This window comes from Apteryx rowi, unplaced genomic scaffold, assembly GCF_003343035.1.
Source record: "Apteryx rowi isolate R43461 unplaced genomic scaffold, aptRow1 scaffold_356, whole genome shotgun sequence".
Lineage (NCBI taxonomy): Eukaryota > Metazoa > Chordata > Aves > Apterygiformes > Apterygidae > Apteryx > Apteryx rowi.
This window is the reverse complement of record NW_020450041.1, coordinates 349,406-369,944: the sequence shown is the minus strand read 5'-3', so window position 1 is coordinate 369,944 and position 20,539 is coordinate 349,406. Positions and strand designations below refer to the sequence as shown.

The window sequence follows — 20,539 nt, the reverse complement described above, 5'->3', positions numbered from 1 at the left end:
AGGCACACAGCTATGTAATATGAGTTCTCGAGAGGGGAGTAGATCTGGGARTAGATACGTGGTTCTGACTTGCAGTTCTAAGCTCTGCTTGTGGAGTACCTTGTTTTGACTGCTGCAGTCAGCAAATGAGTTACTGCACTGAGAAATGAAAGAAACAGGAAACAAGAATGTTTTAAGCAAAATGTATTTTAGTCAAGTAAGGCATGTTGGCCTGCTCTCATTGTTTTGCGTACGTTTTACTTATGTGCTGAGGAGCATTAGGGAGAAGAATTAGGAAATTCTTGATTTTAAAATGTAAACCCGGTTTAAAAATAGCACTGTTTTGACACCCTCTTTATGTCTTAGCAGTGGCTGTTTGGTTCACGTGATTCTCACTCGGGCATGAATAAAGTGGATATGAAGCTCTGCACAGGGATTTGCAATGATTTTTTTCCCCCCTCGCTTCTTTAACTCTTTGTTATGTTGTTTGTTTACTTTAAAGAAAATGAACTACTGTCTATTTTTTCTCTGCTTTGGATTGTATGCTAGGACTGCTTGAAGAAGAGGTGCTAGCCAGTGAATATCAGAACTGCTAGCTATTTACTGTTTTGTTTTGTTTTTTGCCTTTCTTCTGTTAATGTTTTCTTTTTAAGAGGTGACATTTTCTTTTCTGATCTGTGGAGTTCCTAGAAAATGAGACACTGAGCAAATGTTTCAAAATGAGAACCAACTAAATACAGCTTACTGCTATTTAGAAAATGATAATGCATACCACAGCAAAAGATAGAGGCATGGAAAATGCATGCCCTGGCTGGGAAGTTACTGCATATTTAGAGCCGTCGAGCAGATAGATGTAGGGGTAGGAGTTGATTTCTTTGGCTTCCTGTCTGCTGCATAATTGTAGCCTTGATGCAGTTGTGGCTTTCAGATTATATTTGGTACCAGCACACATTGGACTGGGCAGCACAGAAGTTACGGTGAGTTTACTCTGTAAAAACTTACACTTGAGAACTGGCGGAATGCAAAAGAGACTGCTATTAATATATTAAAGTGGTTTGCTGCAGTTCCGTCTTTTTAATAGCCACCATGATTCAGGGAAGATATGGAATTTAATTAGGAATGGTAATTCAAATCAAATCATGGAAAATTACTTCAGTTGAATTAGATGGTTTTATGGAAAAGGCTAAAACAAGACTCTGTCTTGCTGGTTCTGCTGTGTGTGGTGGCTTGGATGCTTGTTAATGGAGTGCCAGGCATCACACTGCCTGGGGCATGGTTAGAGCCCTGGGAAGATTTACATTAATCAAACACAAACAGACAGTGTAGCGTGAAGAAATTTCTATCCCGCTAGCACTGTTCACAAACCTAATTAGGTTATTGGGGCAGAAAAAGAAAACAGCTCCTTCACCCTCCAATCCTTCTTCCCCAGGGCTTGACCGGTGATACAGCCATAAGAGCAGTAAGCTCGTTGCCCCCCTGTTTTGACCTGCCAGTTTCTTTCCTGGGATGACAGAAAGAGGCATGCTTTTATTCTCATCCTCTTTCCCGCCCTCTTCTCTTCTAAAACAATACAGAGGCCGTGTTTTCCGGAGAGGACTGTGTGCTTTTTCAGGTGCCACAATGGATGGAATTTTTTTTTTTGAATGCCTGAAGAAATAAAAAAATTACAAGGCACAGTGTGACTCTGTGAAAAAGGCCGGAAATGGGTCGAGGGCAAAATCTCACTGCCCTATGCTGATCCTTTGCTCATGTGCCTCATGTGATGCAGTTTCTTTGATCAGAGTGATCTGACTTAATAAAATACATACATGTGTGCGCGTGTATGTATATGCACATATGCATATTCATATATGTAATGTTCTCTCCCTCAAGTTACTTGGAGATGCTGAATTTTAAAATCCCAGCTCTCCACTGCTTGCTTGTGGCACACAGTCTCTATGGGGTGTTCGCTGATGCTGTTCTCTGCCTGTCCATTAGCAGTGCAGTGTTGGGCCACAGCTGATGCTGGCTGGGAGGAGGTGGGAGAGAAGAGGTGGAGTTTCTTCCCATCCCTCAAGTGGTCAGTGAAACAATCAGACAGATGCCTTTTCAAGGATATCGGGTGAGCGTTAAAAAAGCAGAAAGCCTCTGAGAGGGAGAGCTTGTGCTCCTTGGAGAGGGCTTGGTCTCACTGCACTCCCCCAGAAATGGGCCTTTGGGATCTCCCTGTTCAGCTGACTTTGTCTTGTGAACCAGGTAATATCTGAGAGTCTTTGTTCCTATTCTGTGATGTATGAATATGCTGAAAGATGAAAAAATAGCTTCTCTGAATGCAGAGGAGAGAGGAAGAATTTTTCTTATAATATTTATTGGGAATTGAAGGGGATGGGGTGAGGTTTTTCTTTTGCAGGGTTTTGTTTTGCTTTGTTATCTTAAACAGCTGTTGCTTGAAACTATAGTTTCTTTTTTGTATTTTCATTGTAAAAATGGTCAGTTACATATGCTTATTCTGAAAATCTATACCTCCATTTCTCAGCTCAAGAACAAAGGTTTTGACAGCTAGGAAAGGTGCCTTGCAAGTAGATGCTGGCAGCACTACCTTCTTTACAGTTCCCCATGCTGATTTACATGCTAGCCCTTTTGCATGTTAGCAGAACCTTCTCACCAGTTTTTGCAATCTAAATGAATGTGATTTTGATAAGCTGGTGTTTATGGGCATTGATTTTAAATTAGCTATTGGTGTTCAAAAACCATCTTTGAGATTTTTTTTTTCCCCCTGAATGTAGTTTTCATTAATCTTTTCTTTTTTTGAATTTTATTGCAAGATGTTCAAATTGCATCAGTAGAAGATAGTTACACTGATGGTCTGAACAGTACTGCTGGTGCAGAACTGAGGCAGCATTAATACAGTGACAGCAATGAGCTCATTGAGAGACTTCTCTGCATTTGCAGTAGTTTCTGCTAATGTGTGGGTATCAGGATTTGATGTGCAAGGGCTGTGAAATGCTAAGCACTGCTGGGTACTTTGTTTTGGTGTTCTGTTGTATTTTATTTCTCAAGGGAATATGCTATGAAGTAGGCACTTCCCTTTGTGGACAGACACTCATTTTTCAGGAAGGCAGTGCTCTAGGTGGCTCTGACATGAAGAGGGAACTCTAAAATACTGGGTGACAATCTGCAAGTTATTGCAAGCTCTGCTCTCACCAAAGTCAATGAGAGCTGACAGTTCTCAGCTTTGTGCCTGTTATGAGGAGGTGATCCTAAGAACTGGTGCAAGTGAAAGGGGGGTGGGGAAACAACTTAACTGATATCGGGGTTTCTGATAGCTTGGTTATCTCTATGCTGCTGCCACATGTCTTGAGGAATTTCACTGCCATCACCTCTTAGCAGCTGGTAGGTTTCCTGAGTAAATGTTTCTTTTCTTCTTGTATTTTTATTTATTTGTTTTAAGAGAATCAAGAGGAAAATACTAATACAAACATATTCAGAGGTCTATTAATAGCAATGTATTTGGCTCATGTGCTGTTCTCAGGATCTTGAGCCATTTTACAAGTACCATGGCTTCACTACTGTTTTTTTCCCTTCCATTTTATAGTAGAAGAAACAGGGCTTGATGTTACTGTGAAATCATAATCCTGTGTTCTGCTCCAGTTCTTTGCAGTTGGCCTTTCTGGATTCATCCTGTAACTTAACTGAAGGGGCTGATGAAATGCAAAGAACAAAGCTTGCCATAAATGCCTGTGTACATTTTCCACTTTTCATGCAATGTATGCTTTGTGCAGTTTTTGCCTCATGTTTTATAGGCGAGACCTGCATTTCAGGGGAGGAGTAAGTAAGAGGTTTGCGTATCACTGAGGTCTCTTCATTTTTCTTAGACAATGTAAATAACATAAGATGGTTTTAACATTAGCATATAGTGTTGCTAATCTCTTTATAGTTAAATTTCCTTAGCACACTTTAATTTTTTTAAATTCTGGCGCACTGAGGAAATATACAATTGAGAAATTTCCTATGGTTACTTTTTTTTAATATGCATTTATGCTATGATAGAAACCCTCTTGGGAGGTGTCAAAGCAAAGAGGGTGAAATGTTAAATTAGTTACGTATTTTTAATTTAGTTTAGTCTCAATTTATACTCCTGGTGTCACACTAATACTGTTGCCCTTAGTATTTGCATCTACATTAGCAAAACTTCACCCGGAGAATTTGTCTACGCTGGAAGCTGTGAAGTATTAATAATGCACGATACAGGTTAAGCAACAGTGTGGTAATGATTTCTTGGTTCTCCCTGTGCTACAGCTTCTGTTTGTAGAATAGTGGTGTATCCAATTTTTCTTCAGTGTAAATTAGGCCACTGAGAGCACTTTGCTTTTGGATAGTTTAAGACATATTAGCTGTAAATTAGTTATTGAAGCTGGCAAATATTTAGAAGCTTTGCAAAGGTCATAAGGGTGGATGTTGTCTGCAAATCCCATACAGAATGGGTGTAGTTTGAGTAAAGGTTCATGACTGAGCGGGACAGCAAAGGCAGGGCTGAAAATCCTTTTTGCTTGAGTGTCTGCTTAGCTGTGAACTGATAAATTCCTAGTTCTAATGAAGGTCTTGAGCTTGAAATGTTGACATTACATTTCTAGATCAGTAATGTACATTAACCTTTAATACAAACTAACAAGGGAATTGAAGGAAAATATAAATTAAGACAAGATGCCTTTCTTGGAGCTAATGTGTTAGACATACTGACCTTATTATAGAAGTAACTTAATGAAATTTTGCATTATACAATAAATTTTAAATATAAATCCATCAGTGAAGGTATTGCTGTGTTTCTTTTAATGTTTTCAAATTACAGCAAAATCTGTATTGAAGTAAATTTGCAGTGATATGTTAACTCATATATGTATTCATAACGTTGAGGGATAGAAGAGGAACTTAACCTTGTTGGTTCTTTTTTTAAAACAATTTTTGAAAGGCATGCTGGGAGAATGGTCAAGATGTAGGCAGTGATGTTTATTTTAGATCTACTTTAGAACTTGCTGAGATGAGGAGTTGGGGATCTAATTCTTAATTTTACAGTTGAAAATAGAAACTAGTTCTTCTTGCTATGTTTTTCTCTAACAGAAAAAACTATTTCTTACTGATATCCAAAAACAGATATATATTTATTACCTATGTGCTATAGAGGCACGGTGTTCCTGTGCCAAGCAACTGTCTGTACTCACTCACCAGAAATGTGAACTGTGGGCCACATATTCAAATCTGGCTCTGAACCTTGTACATATATTTGCAAAACTTAAGGTTGGATAATTGGAGTTAGAGTTACGGTATTTTGAAAGCTACATTTCCAGTTGTATTGCAGTGTGTCTTTCTCCTCCCTTTCTAATTGCTGTCTTTTGCTGTTTTTAAGAACTGTTTCCACACTAGTCTTGTTGCTGGTTTGTAACAGCCACAGGTGAGGTATGGCATTAATAAGGAACTAGGCTGTGTGCTTAATGAAATGCAAAAACTGCATGACAGGCTGGGGCAGCATGAATGATCTCCAAGCCCTTATGTGTGCATTGGGTGAAAGCAAATCCCATGGCAGTTGAAGGCTTTATGTTTCTATGGTTGGTTTAGCAAAATAAAATTGTCTGGCACAGCATTCTTGTTCCTTTGTCGCTGGCTTTGATTTTTGTGTGCATCTAACTAGAAAGCTTTTCCAGACTTAGTGTAGGAGGAGTGGTGGTGGGGAGGCGGGGAGGAGGGCTGCTTCCATTGAGCCAGCTCTGTATTGCAATTATTGGCAAGCAAAGCAAACATTTCATTTCCCCGTAATTAGCTACAGTTTAGGGAGGCAGGTTAATTTTGATTGCCACGCCCTGTCTGCTCAAGAAACCTTATTGCTTTATTTGATTCTTTCGTAGTGCAGCAGTCTGTGGGCAAGGGATTTTAAATGTTTTTCAGAAATGGAAACCAGAGAAAAGAATCAAAACACGCATATTCTGCACTCCCCCCCCCCCAAGAGCTGAAGCTCTGGTTGCCAAGATAATATGAAAATGGGGAGAAAAAGGCCTTTTTGGAACTCCTCTCGTATGGCAAAACTCTGCTTGTTTCAGGCACCTTTACTTGTTTCGGGGAAAGCTTGAGCTCTCTATGCCTGGAAATATTTGTCCATAGCCTACTTAAAAATAAATAAATAAGCTTAAAATCCTGGTCATAACTTCTGACATCACAAGGCTTGACCTTTTTACAGTACTTGCTCAATTCTGTTAAGCGTGTAACTCAATAAAAACTTGCAGCAAACAAACAAATCATGGACATTTCTCCTCTGTTTCATGGTGCACCAGAATGTTTTTTATTGTTGTTATGATAACAATTTCTGAAGGTGTTTTGAAAAAGTACTTGGCCTTTTTCAATATAACTGGTGTTTGATTGATTTATTTTCCATTTCAAGGATGCTAATTTTTCTTTCCCAGAGGTGGAAACAGACTGACTTAGGAACTTGTAACCAATCCGATTGAGAGACTAGTATGAAATCACCTGTGCTTTGGGAAGCCCTTTTCTTGATCAGCTTCAGGACAGAGTTTATTCCTGCTCTGAAAGGTATTTTGTGGGCAAACCAGATCCCTACTGCTTGAATCATGCTTTTAGGCTGTACCTAAAAGCTGCATTAGGGAAACATGAGCAACTTGTTTTATTTACGCACTCTTCCACTGCCCCCTTCCCCAGTTTTAGTTTGTTTGCCTGCTCCTACCCAGTTGTAGAGCTATTGAACAATAGGTGTCCTTGTCTTAAGGCACTGTAACTTCAGGCCCTGTAGATGGAAAGCTGGTGGTTCTGAGCCTTGGAAGTCAGTCAGGAGTGGAAGAATAGTCCTTGCTGCTGAAAATGTCTCTGCAAAATGTCCCCTCCTTTTTGTAGAATTTCTGTGGGGACTAAGAGTTCTTGCAGGGTCCTGGCTTCAGCAGCAGAGCAGCACAAAGGCCACATTGAGAATAGCTGCTGGGGAAGCCCTCCTTCCTTGCCTGCCCTGTAAATGCAGTTCTTTCTCCATGAAAAGCCCTGACATCAGCTCTTGGAAAAATCCGAGTGCTTGTGTCATGGAAAATAGCTGAGGCGCTTGCTTGGGCTGGGACTGAATGACTGAACTGTGGATGAAACTTCTCTAGAGATGCTTTTCTTCTACCCATTCCAAACGTTACTGTTCTTAGAGAAATATAAACCCCTCCAATCTGAAAACTTTACATGGAAAGGATGCTAAGGACAGAACTTACAGTTGGCTATAGTATATTCTAAGTACAATGCTTGCCTCTTTCTTTTATTTATCTGTTTAACAGACACAATTGCAAGCTCCTTTCAGAGCTGAACACATCTATTTGCAAAAGGATGTTTCCTAAAGGGAGCAAAATTCATTTGGATGGACACAGTACCTGTATCATCAGGAAATTCCATGTGCCTCCTTGTATGGAAACGCAATCTGAAGGAGTTTTTTAATACGTATTTTGTGTCTTATGTTTGCCTTCTGTTTGGGTGTTTTTTCTTGTTTTTTTTTTTCTTTTTTAAACTGACTTTTTCTCTCCTCTTGCTCTCTTCTCTTGCTGCCGCCTTCTCTCCAACCTGCTCAAAAAAAAAAAAAAAAACCTCACCCAAAATAAATCTCTGGCTAACTGCAAGAATGAAAGCTTGCCAACATCTATGCAATGATGCTATGCAGCAATGTTCTTCACTCCAATGCTGCTGATAGAGGAAATTTCTACTGAGAGCACCTTCCCATCACAGGGACGGTGCTCTCAGTAGAACTTTCCTCTGTAGAAATACCTTCTTCTTTGAATCCTGACCTTTTCTTACAGATCATCAGAAACCTAGTAGCTTTCCAGATTTGGGAAAGGCATAATTTTTTTTTTCTTTCATTTTTACTCGATTCATCTTAACTCAGTTTAAGTGCTTAACTTGGCACTTTTGGTTGCCGTAGTGCTGGTCCCTTTAATTGCTATTTCTACTGATCCATCAGGACATGTGTTGATGGACTATATCAGCTGCTCTCCTTTTTCTAACCTAAAAGGAAAATTGCATGGCATATTCTAGTTCTGAACAGAAACACTGGTGGACCAGATAAGCAAAATGTATTATTGACCAAGCTGGAGGTGCTCATTCATCCTTCGTCAGGCCAAATTCAACACTGAAGTTACTGTGAGGGTTTAGAAGATGGAGAACTTTGTGAAGTCAACACAGGAAGATAGTAGCTCTGTAGGCTTTCAAGTCACTTCACTAAATTGCCTATGTTCCTTCTCAGAAGGCAGAAACTAGGCCTGTTCACAAAGCAATCAGTAATCTAAAGCTAATAATGCCGTGAACGATTCTTCCATGAGTCATTGTGTCAGCTATGTGCTGCCTTGGACTCCTACAAAAATAACAAGGAAATTTTTTTTATTGCCCAGCTCAGTTTCACCTCTTCCTTGCTACGAGTGCGTTAGGTCTGCACAGTGGCTCCGAGTGGTCCCAGGAATCCATGCCATTTGGTTCCCTTCTTCAGCTTGGCTGTTTCACTGCATCTTGCATTGCAATCTGTTGTTCTCACTATGCAGTTGGATTTTTTTGAGGAAAAAACTCTGTGGTTTCCTGAGCTTATATACTCTGATAGTGGGAAAAGACGACAATGCATAAAACTGCTCTTTAAGTGGGTTAATGTGAAGGTAAAGAGACTTGATGTGTTGAATCAGTTTTGTCCACAGAGTAGCTGATGTGGTCACAGCTGTAGTTTGTTGGCAGGATAGTGAAATGGCAGATTTTTCTGCATTTTTTTCTTGGTTGCTAATAGTTGCCCACTTGCTGCATCTGTGTTTCTCTCTATCCACCTGTCATTTGCTATTTCATCAGTTCCTTTTACTCACCCACTGTCCTGTACAGAACATGTCTACCCCTTTTTCTTGTGGCAGAAGACTGCCTTTAGCTCTATATTAAGCTCACGTTGGTACTGCTTTTGTTCAGATCATGTCAGCGCTGTCCCATAATACCTTTCTCGAGGCTTTTAAGCTCAGCAACCAAGTGCTGCGGTGGATGTGTGTGTCTGCAAACTGGGAAAATAAACAGGCTTTCTTTTTCTTTCTTCCAGTTGCTTTCAAGATAAAATTCTGGGAAATAACTGCAAAGTGGCGTCCATGTTTACTGTATTTCTGAGGCCCTCATTTAAGCCTGCTGAATTGRCAGAGAAAACATAACCTTTTCTGACTCCTGTCAGTGCGGAACCAACCTGAGTTTTAAAAATGAAGCCTTGTAGGTACTGAAGGAGTTGTGTGCATGAGAAATAAAGTAGTGAAAGCTGTTCAGTGGTTTTAAGTGTTACCCAGGAACTGACTTCAGTTCTTCCAGTTATGGGCTCTCTTGAGGTATGTAAGAGCAAGGGGAGAGTAGAATCCAGCTCGGTCTCCCAGAAGTATAGTTGGCAGTTAAACAACTTGTTTTGTCACTAAAATCCATGGAGGTGGTGCTGGCAAAAGGCCCCTCATTGACTAATTACTTGGAGAAAACCTTCTGAAGCAGGATGATGTCATTTTAAATAGCCATGTTGGGGGGTGAGGAAGAACTTGGAGATATGTTTGGTATTCCTCTTCTCTTTCTAAATGTGTGAGAAGAATTAAAATAAATAAAAAAGGAATGAAACCGTAATATTTGTTATCCCTCTTGGGTTTTGGATGGGTGGTGGTTTTTACTGCTTTTCTGTCAAATTTAGAATTCTGTCAGAGGTTTGTCTGTAACAAGCAACCTCTTATTTAAATGCAAGTAATAAAGCAGTGAAGAAGCTTCTAGTGCAACTGTTCATCTTGTAATTAAAGATTAGTTCTGTCAAGCAAGCAGTTCTTGGCTGTTCTCTTTTGTATGGGTTTCACAATAATTCTTACTCATCTCAGCACAAGTTGTAGTAATTTATACTTCCATCATGCAAACACACAAGCTTAATTTCAGGCATGTGAGTAGTCCTACTGAAGTAAATGGAACTAAAGTTAGACACATAAATAAGTATTTCCAAGGTTGAGGCCCTTGTCTGAATCTAAATATTTTTCCTCTTTGATCAGTTTTTGAGATAGCAGATACTTGAATTCTAGTAATATTTTAGTRAGGGAGGAAAAAAAACCCAACATGGTTATCTGAACGCTGTGCTATTTATGGTCAGATATATTTTCAACCTCCAGGGCTAGAATGGAATGCTTTGTACTGCTGGAAGCTGGGAATCCTTCCTAGTTCTGGTGTGTTTTGACACATTAAATCTGAAAACTATCTTTTTTTTGTCTTGGCTTCAAGGTACTTTTTAGGCACTGGTCCAGTACTGAATGGTGCATGCATATGTGAGATAGCTTGGAGAGCTGCAATTTTTAATCCACACTGTTACTAGTTGTAGGTATATTTTTCCTGCTTTGCTTTTTGGTAAATAGATTTTCCTAATGCAGCATGACTAACAAGACATACTTTTAATAATTTAAATTACTTAAATAATTTGAGCCAGTATTTTAAAAACAAAATGAGACTTGGCTTTTAATTGTTCCTGGTATTTGGGAGTTGAGAGAGTGGAACAACTTGTTTGAAAATGTGCTGATGTTCATCACTTATCAGACAAAATGTCTACAGGGTTTTATCATGTAGCCTAAACTTGCCAGCTAGATTTGGAATTAAATCTCCAGCTGTTAACCGCACCCTCCAGCTTGCATGGTGTTTACAGTAGTAGGTGAAATACATTTTGTACACTACATGTATTTCGAACATAATACTATTTGAAAGTAAGGTAAGCTGCACTAAAAAAAATAGTTGTTGAATAAACTCATGGAAACTCTTCTGTGTTCTTTGATTAGACTTCATTTATCCGCTTTCTTGTACTCTGCTTTTTGCTGTAGTATGCAAGTGACATAGTATTGGGGAACTGAAGGACATCTTCAGTAAACCAAGAAATTCTAGGAAGTATTCAGTTAGGAATTTGGGGAAAGAAGAGAAACTTCTTGTACTGAGTGCTCCCCACAATCTGGCTAGCAAGAACATTAAGAACATACTTCTGGTCTTAACTCAGCAGTTCATTCCATCTCTCATTTCTGTGTTTTTTATAATTCAGTGGTCTGGAACTATTTCAGGTCTTGGAGGGTTGTGGGGGGAGCGGGGGTGTGTGTGTGGGGAGCTGGTTACTACTTCACCTCTCGTATAGCTGAACAAGGGCCAGCCCCGTCCTACTTCGTTGGCTTTAACAAATACCTCTGAGGCAGAGCTGAGCAACTCCAGGGAGAAATGTAGTGTCGGAGAGAACCTGGAGCTCTCTGTCTCGCTGCTTCCCGTGAATGCGCTGAGCGTGCCGGAGAGGCTTCGCCGTGATCATGACCTGCTGCCGGCCCTGCTTCCCCACCGTGGCCCTCCCTCCCTGCTCTGGAGAAGAAAGAAACTCAGGAAACTGGCCTGCGGCCAAGGGGCTCCGGCGCTTCCGGGAACCTCTCCCGGCATGCTCTGGCTCCCTGCGCCCTTTGACGCAGGCGGCATTGTTCAGCCGAGCGGAGCACGGCTCTGCTGAGGGACACGCTCAGCCCAAAAGGAGTAAGCCCGGCGCTGGTGCGATTCCAGGGGTGGACTCGGGGGGGTCTCTTTCAATAAGTTTCACGTTAATATTTTTGATTCTGTCAAAGCTAGCTGGCTCCTTGTAAGTCCTGACAGTTTATACTGAAGCATCGCACCTAAGATTGTGGATATACTTAGGACCTCAGAAAAGGAAGCTGGGAGCTTTTGGCTCCCACTCAGTGAGACTTCTACATGCACACTTAACTTCTAAGCAGAAAGAATTCCTCGTTATTTTAATGTTACTGTATGCTCCTGTATAAAAAGCTTTAGGATTTTCTTTCAAGTAAAGTCAACAGCTTACATATTTAAAAAAAAAAAAAAAAAAAAGGTTTTACATAACCTCTAGACCACTAAAACTTAAAGCTTGCGCCTATTTGAACAGACAATAAATAACTGTGAACTACCCAAAACAGTGCAACAGAAAACTAATTTCATTTTTGTTTGTAAATTGTTTCTTTGGCCACAGTAGTGTGCATCTGGAGTTATGGGAGGCTTGGTAGGAAACACTATGGAATAAAGTTTTGAACTGAAATGCTTCATTAAAGTATTTCTGTTAGTCATGTTAGTTTTTCATGCAACCCAAAAGTTGGAGTGCATTAAATGAAAAAAAAAAAATTGTGATAAAATTCATCTTCTAAACAGTCTTCCCTGCTTTAGAGGGATGGGTTGTCTTTCCCTGGATTCCTTAGTCTCCCTTTCTGCTTTCTGAATGACACATTAGGTTGGCCTGTTGGCCTGAGATGACTTTTGTGTTTTCTTTGCTTTGGGATTCAGGGTGTCTGTCTTGCATGAAGTAGTTCTTTACTGACCAGAATTTGTAACTGAATGTTAAAGAGATCTGGCTTTGCAGGTAGAACAGAATGAGAGGCTTGACTAGGTACGCGTTTCTCATTTGAATCAGAGTGGATTTCTCAGATTTCTGTGATGAAGATAATGCGTCTTGGCTTTTGGGAGGAGGAAAGAGGACTACCACTTCTTGTTGAGTCTGTATGCAACTTCTTTTCTTTTATTGGTGATTGATAGACTTCTGTGCTTCTTTACCCATAGGTTCCTGAGACTTAGGCCTTCAGAGAATCCCTCTGTCCCCTTAATTTTGAAGAGTTGGTGCATTTCAGCTGAACTGGATACTGTTATCTTAAAGATGGCAAATGTTATGTTCCGTTAATAGACAGATGACACTCCCAGTGTCATTTTGATTTCACTTGCCTAATACATCATGAGATGTTCCCTTCAGAGGGTGACTGGAGTTGCTGTATTAGTGTGTGCTTGCACAGAGGCTTAGCATGTGCGAGCTGGCCTGCGTTTTCTGTGTATATGTGTTTCAGGAGATACCTGTTATTTGAAGGGAGGGATTAAGTTGGGTGCTGCCACTGTGTAATCACTTAGGTTTTTCAAGTAATTGCAAGAGAACTGGAGATGTAAGATTGTTCTACTTCTGCCTGGGCCCCTGTATATGTTACTGTAGAAAAGAGAGTAGGTGACTAGGTGCTCCTTCTTTGGAGAAAGCAGCTTAGAAGGAGGTGTGCCTTCTGAGCAGCCTGCCTGGCGGTACTTGAGCAGTCTTTGCTGTGAGGTGACATGCTCTGGGAGAGCTGTTTGACGCGGACCCGTTTGGCTGCACAGGCCCATAGTGCAGCTCYGCTGAGTCTGAGCTTGGAAAAGGTGTCTGTGGGACTCTCCTGCACCGATATGTCCTCCTCTTTTTCTAGTGCGGATTCCCCATGGGAATATTGGCCTTTGCCAAGTAGGTCTGTTTAACCTGGGGGGAAAAAAATTAAAAGTAGTTTCGTGCCCTGCTGATTTGTGTACTATTAGACTTTTTAAAGTTGAATCTCTTCCTGCCCCCCCACTCCTTGCTGTGTGGATAACAGCAGAAACTGAATGCAGTAGGCCAACGGGGTGGGGGGAGAGGGGAGTTTCTTTCAGCTATAGTAGTCATAGTTGTGATCATTTAGAACAGAAAGTGACTTAAATTATATATTCTTTTTTTTCATGAGTACATGTGTGGCTCTAAATGGTTGCATTGCTTTCCAGGTGAAGAATCTAAAAATATTAGATGAGTAGTAGTGGAGCTAAATTTCTAGAAAGTTTTGAGAAAACACTAGTTTTGGTTTTTCAAATGAGAAATTGTTGCCTTAAGGTAGGTGGCACACCCCTAGCTTTGTCATTTTTTTGTGGTAATTCAAGGAAAAAATCCAGGTTTCCTAATTCCCCCTTCTTTTCCATAACTAATAATGGATACACTTCTGCCTGCCTTTAACTGTGGTTCCTATTGTTTGTATTGTCTGCATGTTCCAGTAATTTTGGAATAGTTAATAAAATTTGAGCTAAACTTGACTTTCTACTTSTCTCAAAGATGGCACGTTCTTACACTTTCATGAAAATAGAGATCCTGTTAGGAAGAGATGGTAGTAGAACTCTAACATTATTAAATACCACAGGATCCGCATAGGAGAGAGATAATTGGAATGTCTCAGCTGTAGGAGAATTTGCAGTTAAAATTTACACACCAGGTAATAAATCCATCAATAGGACAAAGCAATCAAACTACATTAATTCTTAGCATATGGAACTACTTCTTACGAGAGAAAGATGATCCATGAGCTGTTACACTAAGGAAAAAGAAAGACCTGTTAGATGGTGGATTTGAGAGCTCCAGTTCTGCTTTTGCTCTTGCTTCTGTTTGAGACTTTAGCCATATTCATAGTAATTCTTTACTTTGAATCAGCTGTAATGGACTAATAATTGGCTGAAGTATAAGAACAAAAAAGTCTTGGTTATTCTCTTGTTAGGGCATTATGGAAATATAAAATGTCTATTTGTATTTAAGCATAAATGTTGATAATCAAGCATAATATTGAGAACCAAAAAGAAGAGTTCATTAAACTTATGTTATTTCTTCTTTCCAGGTTTCCTCTCAAAAAACCTACAAGGTGAGTTACTGAAGTTTTACAGCTTATCTGTATTGCAAATTATGATATGGCCTTTTTGAGGAAGGAGTACTTTTAAAAGGAAAATATAGGTTCGGATATCTAGGTAGCAGGATCCATTACCGATGTGAGGAAATTAAGTATCCGGATCAGGACTGGGTGCCCCAAATATGGTTGGTTGACATACTTAAAGTGCATGGCATAGCGTTACCATTTGCATTTGTTATGTGCACTGGCTGGTTTAATCTGGAATTTGAGATGGCCAGAGAAAGTGACCCTAGATTGGTGCATGATGTACAGACACTTCCTTCAGGGGGGATTTTGTCCTTAATCTTTAATTTTTGCATACAAAGAGATTTAAGGCTTGCTGGGAGAGGAGGTGGAATTAAGGAAGATTTGAGGAGGTTTTTTCAGTTTTATGTAATTTAAATTTATATTGCTTTTAAAATAAATCATCACCAGCTTTTGAATGAGAGTATGTGTGCTCCTACTAATCTGAAAGGCTAAAGAAACTGTTCCTAGAAGCCAGATACACTTTTAAATATTCTGAGGGAGATAATTTTTCCTCTTGAAATTCAGTCTGATCGGGAATAAATTTTGAGGTGARCTTAACGTATACATTTTTGTTATCCAAGTTCCTTGTTAGCAAATGGAATTACTTAAGCTTATTTATGAAGAAATCTCTAGTTAAGCATTGCTTTTGCGGTACAGTAGTCAGGATGGTCTTCTTTGGTTTGACGCAGACATGGCAGCATTCTGAGCAGAGAGTCTCCAGCTGACAAGAAGCAGAAGGTTGAACGCTGCAGTAGTACACACGACTTTGATCCTACAGGTAAAGTCTTAAAACTTCACAGATGAAAATCTAGACTTCAGTTTGAAAGGTACTCGGGATTGGGATAAGAAGGGTTCTGATGTGTTAATGAGTGTGATTTTCAAGAGCTGTGTTGTGCTCTGTGATTGCAAAGCCTTTTTTGAGTCATCCAGGCACTGAAATGAATATGGACTTGCTTTTAAACACAAACACTACAAAGTGGCTGTTAACTGTGCAAGAATAAATCTATATTAGTGCTATCAGTGAATAGTTGTAGCCACTTCCTATTTAAAAAAAAATAGTCTGAAATTTCAGTTGGCAAATATTGTAATTAGTTGGCTCTTTTGGAAGATTTAGTAGTGGAAAAAGTGTAAGGTAGAGTTCTTAGTGTCAACTGGGACTGGTATTGTTTGGGGGGGGCTTTCTGAGCTTCAGAAGATTTTGAACCCTCTTTGTCACTTCTGAAGTAAATCTGTACTTTCAAACATGATATATTTTAAAATAAACTTAGGTTTTTTTAAAGGATATGCTATCCAATTTTTTTTAATCTTTTGTGAAATCTGGGTTAACTTGGTCAGCCTGTGCACTGCTGTCTAGGAAATGAGGATGCATGCAGGGATTCTTCCTTCTCTCTCTGAAACACTAACTCAGTGACTACTGTGTATGTTCATGAAATGCATGACAGACTCTTGTCTGAGCCTCCTGGCCCCGTGCGATCTGTGTTTTTCATGTCTGTGCATTCTGCTGTTTAGTCCAGTCATTCCCCTGGGGCTTGTGGAAGAGATGAGAGTTGAATCTAAAGGTTGTAGAACTTGTAGAATGTGTTTGTGCACAAGGTAGTTCAAACTTGTGTTTATAAACCATCCTGTTCTTTAATGTTTCCTGCCACTAGCTGCATGACTCCTTCCTAGTGTGCACAAAATAATTAAAATGGACTTTTAAAATCTGTTTATGAAAAAAAAAATCCTATAGGAGAGAGAATCTAAATTAGTTGTTGTTGTTGTCTTTTCCTTTGTCCTTGGGAATAGGTAATGTAGAATTATTTCAGGTTGGGTTAGGTGGGAGAAGGTCTCAGACTATGAACCTATCCTGCAGAGAGAATTTGTTTTTTTCAGAAGCAAGCTTAGAAATTCTCCAGTCTTAATTTGATAAAAGTAATTCTGTTTTTTGAGAACTGTTACCTGCCATGATGCTTGCTACCAGGTCTGGTGGATGAACTCTCCACTGCAGCCTTCATAAAATTCCTTTTTTTCTAAGGGGTGAATTCAGAATGCTGAACTACTATGCACGTGTTTGATATTTACTCTGGAGATAAATGTCACAGAGTTTCTGTTTTATCCGAAGTGTTTTCTGTAGTTCACTTACTGGCATAGCAGAGAACTTGTTTTATTATGTTTTAGATTTTGTAGTAGATACTTTGTGGTGTTACCTGTGTCTTCATGCTTGAATTATTCACACCTTATTCCAAGTGTTTCACCTATGTTTTGTTCACATCTTATTTGTGTTTTGCACGATTTAACCTAATAAATCAGTCTATGTTTTTCATGAAGTTTTTTTTTTCTCATGTTTGGTCTCCATATTTTCTATATCTCTCTCTCCTTTTCTCCTGCTCTCGTGCAGATAGCTCCTCCAAGAAGACAAAGTCTAGTTCGGAGGAGAGTAGATCCGAGACGTATGGTAAGCTAAAGCAGCTGCTGCATCCTTGCACCTTTGCAGTCTGCTCGATGCTTTCTGTCTGTGCGCCCAAGGCTTTTACCCTTTACCTGATCTGCATGGTTGGCTCTGCAGCAGGGAGCGGGAAGCCGGGTTTAAATGTTGCTTCACTGTATCAGCTTGTAGTTCTTCAGTGCCTGGAAACTAACTCATATGTGACAAGCACAGGCTGTCATCTATAGTCTCCTGTTCTCTGTTCGTAGTTGGGGAAACTTGCTGGGGCTGCTCTTCTTCTTGATCTTGTGCCACCAAATATTCTTGGCAGTGTATGAAGACACAGCTCATACTGGACTCCAGAAGAGTTTTTGTGATTGTAGAAAAGTCTGTGTCTTTCTGTAACTGTGGAGGTCAATCTGGATGAGCTGGCGATTCATCTCTTTGCATTRCTTGTAGAGAATCTTATGTCAGTTCCTTTGAATGTTCATGGAACTGAAAAACCATATGTCTAGATAATTTCAAAAAAATGCAGCAAAGTGGTCTTTTGAATCCTACCGGCTTTTAAGACCCTTTTTAAGACCTAGTCTGAATCTGGGTGGTACTGCTACATTTCACGTTTCTAAACATGTATGTCCAGCTGTGTTTTGACTCCAGTCAGTGGGCTGGCTTCCTTTGTCTTTTCTTTCCTGATATTTAAAATAGTCTGTGATACTTTCTGTTTCTGATTTTCTCTGCTGAGAATTTTCTTGCTGCATATCTTCCTACTGACTTAAGGACAGAGTGATAAAAATCAGTGGCTCTTCCAGTATCAACTTCCATATTCTACAAGAATAAAACTAGTAGGTGCTTATGGCTGTGATCCAACTTCTTAAACATCTATATAATACAAAAACATGCTATCATAGCTCGCATCATAAGGAACGTGAAAAAGCAAAAATCCCCCAAACATTTCCTTCTAAAGCAGCATATGTAAGTTAGCAAAAAATTTTCAGTTGGTGCAATTTGCAGGGGCATAGCTTATTCCTTCTGTGAAAGTGAGATTTCAACTTTCCCCGGAATTCTGATTCACAAATATTTCTTATATTAAAAAATAAAGAAAATAAAGAAAAGGAAGTAATAACATGACACAGTCATGTTCCTAAGGTATGAGACGCTGTTCCTCAGAGATGGTAAGCGGGTTTTGAGTGTGCCTTGATTTGCTTCAGTAGAGCTGGAAACCCAGCTTAAAGACACCTGCTCTGCTGTAGCTTGTATGTCTTTCTCCCATGCTCCGAAAGACTGAGCAAGGAAATGACCTGCTTGAAAAGCATATATTTTGGGGTGGGGCTTCTGACAAGCTTATGTTGTGACCGGTTCTTCCCCTAGCTAGGTGAATGGTGGTTTGTGACAGCGCAGCCAGATTGACTAGATCGCTGTGTTTTAAACCTTCATTAATTTTTGCCTCATGTTGCCTACCCATAATGTACTGGAGGTGCTGTCAGGCTGTTCCAGGTTAATTACAGGAAACATTTGGTATGCTTAATGGAATGTATCTGTGTTTATACTTCTCCCTCAGTCTGTGCAGTGTCCTGGATTTTCATGTATGGTAGAAAGAAACACGACTTCCTAACTTAAGCCTTTACTTCCCCCAAAGTTTCCTGCAGATGCTCTATCCATGTCCAGGATCTATGGGAACAGTTTCCACTCATCCTTCCTTTCCAGTGGCCTTTTCTACGTTAGACCTTGCTCAGCCTTTTGTCTCTTCCCTCTGTTTTTCCCAAGTTCTGTGGTATGTGTACAGAAGTCTGCTGTTTGCTTTGGATGGGACCAAACTATTTAAAAACGTACAAGTAGAACTACCATACTGATATTTTTCTTGCTGGTGACTGGACGTTAACTGGCTTTTTCTTTGGCTTGCCATTGGAAACTGAATAATAGAAAATTCTTGAATGACTACAGGAAAATGAGGTGTGGCTTATGTACGTGTTTGTTCTTACCTCTTGAAATTTTTAATTAAGGCCAGAATTTCTTGAAGTACGTGAGTGGCTTGGGGGAGGGTAGTTAGGTAGAAAAATTACTCTGATATACAGAATTTGATTTATAGTGATATCAAACTTTAGTGTGAATTTTCCTTCATAAATCCAACCATCTCATATCTGTGCACTCAACAAAGTCTAGATGATCAGGGGAGAGATTGATTTTAATTTTAGACCTGCTATAATTTACTAATTGGTGCCATAACCTTCCACAATATTGGTTTTTTCTGTCATTGAAACAAATTTAAAACTGAAACTAGCTTTTGGGGTGGTACGTGAGTTATCAGTTACCCTTCCCCCTTCCCCATTACTTAGTTGCTCTCCAAAGATACCTTTCTTTATATTTAATACTGTGACCTGTTTCAGGCCCCAAAGTTAGGCTAGACTTGATGCATACTCTTGCACATATTCCGTCCACCTTTGGGACAGGCTTTTTCTTTTTTTGTGTTGAAAATCTGGATTTTGTCCCTGTTCACTTGCTTTAAAATTGAATCCTAGAGAATCTTTCTTTACTCTTCCTGTTTTGTTTCTTGCAGTTCTTCCCAGCCTTGTGTCTTTGTGTTGTGGCCACCATCTTTGCAGTCTTTTAAAAGGACTCTTGGGACCCCCTCATCACTACCCTTATAATAGCCAGAAACGGCTTGGAGTGCAAGGGGCACTCGACCACAGGGACTGAATGTGTTGTTTCCATGGGAGCAGATAGGACTATTTATAATGGTTAAAATACATTGTTCTTTGTTTCTAGAAAGGTTACCAAGCCTTGCATTATGAATGGTTTTCAGTGCCATTGTTATTAACAATTTTATCAAAACATTATGTACTGCACTAATTTCAAATAGTGTCCATTTTGCTCTGAGTTTACGTGACTTCTGTTACYGGGTTAGTGAAGGAATCTGAAGAATGCTGCTAATATGGCATTTGGTATGAAGACCGTGTTAATAACTAGAATTAAGTGAAATTCAGAATTTCATCCTATGAGAAGCTTTCATTATGAAAGCTGATAGTTTCATTTTATTTATTTTGTGGAGTGGGGATTCTGAAATATTTTATAGAAACATCAAAGCTTCCCAACCAAAGTGAAACATTTGGACATTCTCAAAACCCCAAAGAGTATGTTTTTGTTTATTGAATGATTCATTTCAAATCACTTCTATATTAAATTGCAGTTTCCCATTGTGGCTTAATGCCTTCAGGGAGGTTATAGTTCAGAAGTCTCCTTCCATGCAATGTCCCACACAGTTTGATCAGAGGAAAAGCTACATTATATTATGGGAGATGTAATTCATGTCTCCATTCTCTCTTTGGAGTCAGGTTTTCAGAATGAACTCCTGCGCTGTTTGTTATGCACTGCTAGGGAAATAAAATTTCGTGTTTTATTGAACAGCTTCAAAATATTTAGGATCGGTAGAAGAAGAGAAGAGAAAATTTTGTAACTAAAGAAGCTTTTGCATATTCAAAATGTGTCTGTCAAAACTGGTTGAGATCATCATTTTTACCATGGAATATCAGTGACCTTGAGAAATTAGGACTTTGCCCTTTCCTGTTGTCCAAAAGGCACACTTGTAACAGGGGTGGAGAACTGGGCCACAATGTCTCAGAGGGAATAGTGC

The 20,539-nt window shown here is 39.6% G+C and overlaps 1 protein-coding gene and 1 long non-coding RNA gene across 4 annotated transcripts in view; both read left to right on the top strand.

Moving 5' to 3' along the window:
• The window catches only part of ARHGEF12 (Rho guanine nucleotide exchange factor 12), a 78,556-nt gene that overhangs the window by 17,469 nt on the left and 40,548 nt on the right, over positions 1-20,539 (top strand). For 2 of the 3 annotated variants that reach the window (XM_026073020.1, XM_026073021.1), the window contains exons 2-4: positions 14,433-14,456; positions 15,197-15,285; positions 16,885-16,941. In XM_026073020.1, the coding sequence (XP_025928805.1) occupies positions 14,433-14,456; positions 15,197-15,285; positions 16,885-16,941 (170 nt within the window). The remainder of the gene's footprint in view (positions 1-14,432; positions 14,457-15,196; positions 15,286-16,884; positions 16,942-20,539) is intronic. The other variant, XM_026073022.1, reaches the window with a different exon arrangement.
• Positions 1,996-10,339, top strand: LOC112969585. The gene is made up of 4 exons (XR_003254748.1): positions 1,996-2,214; positions 6,411-6,537; positions 7,272-7,396; positions 9,047-10,339. It is a non-coding gene; the product is annotated as an uncharacterized LOC112969585 (long non-coding RNA).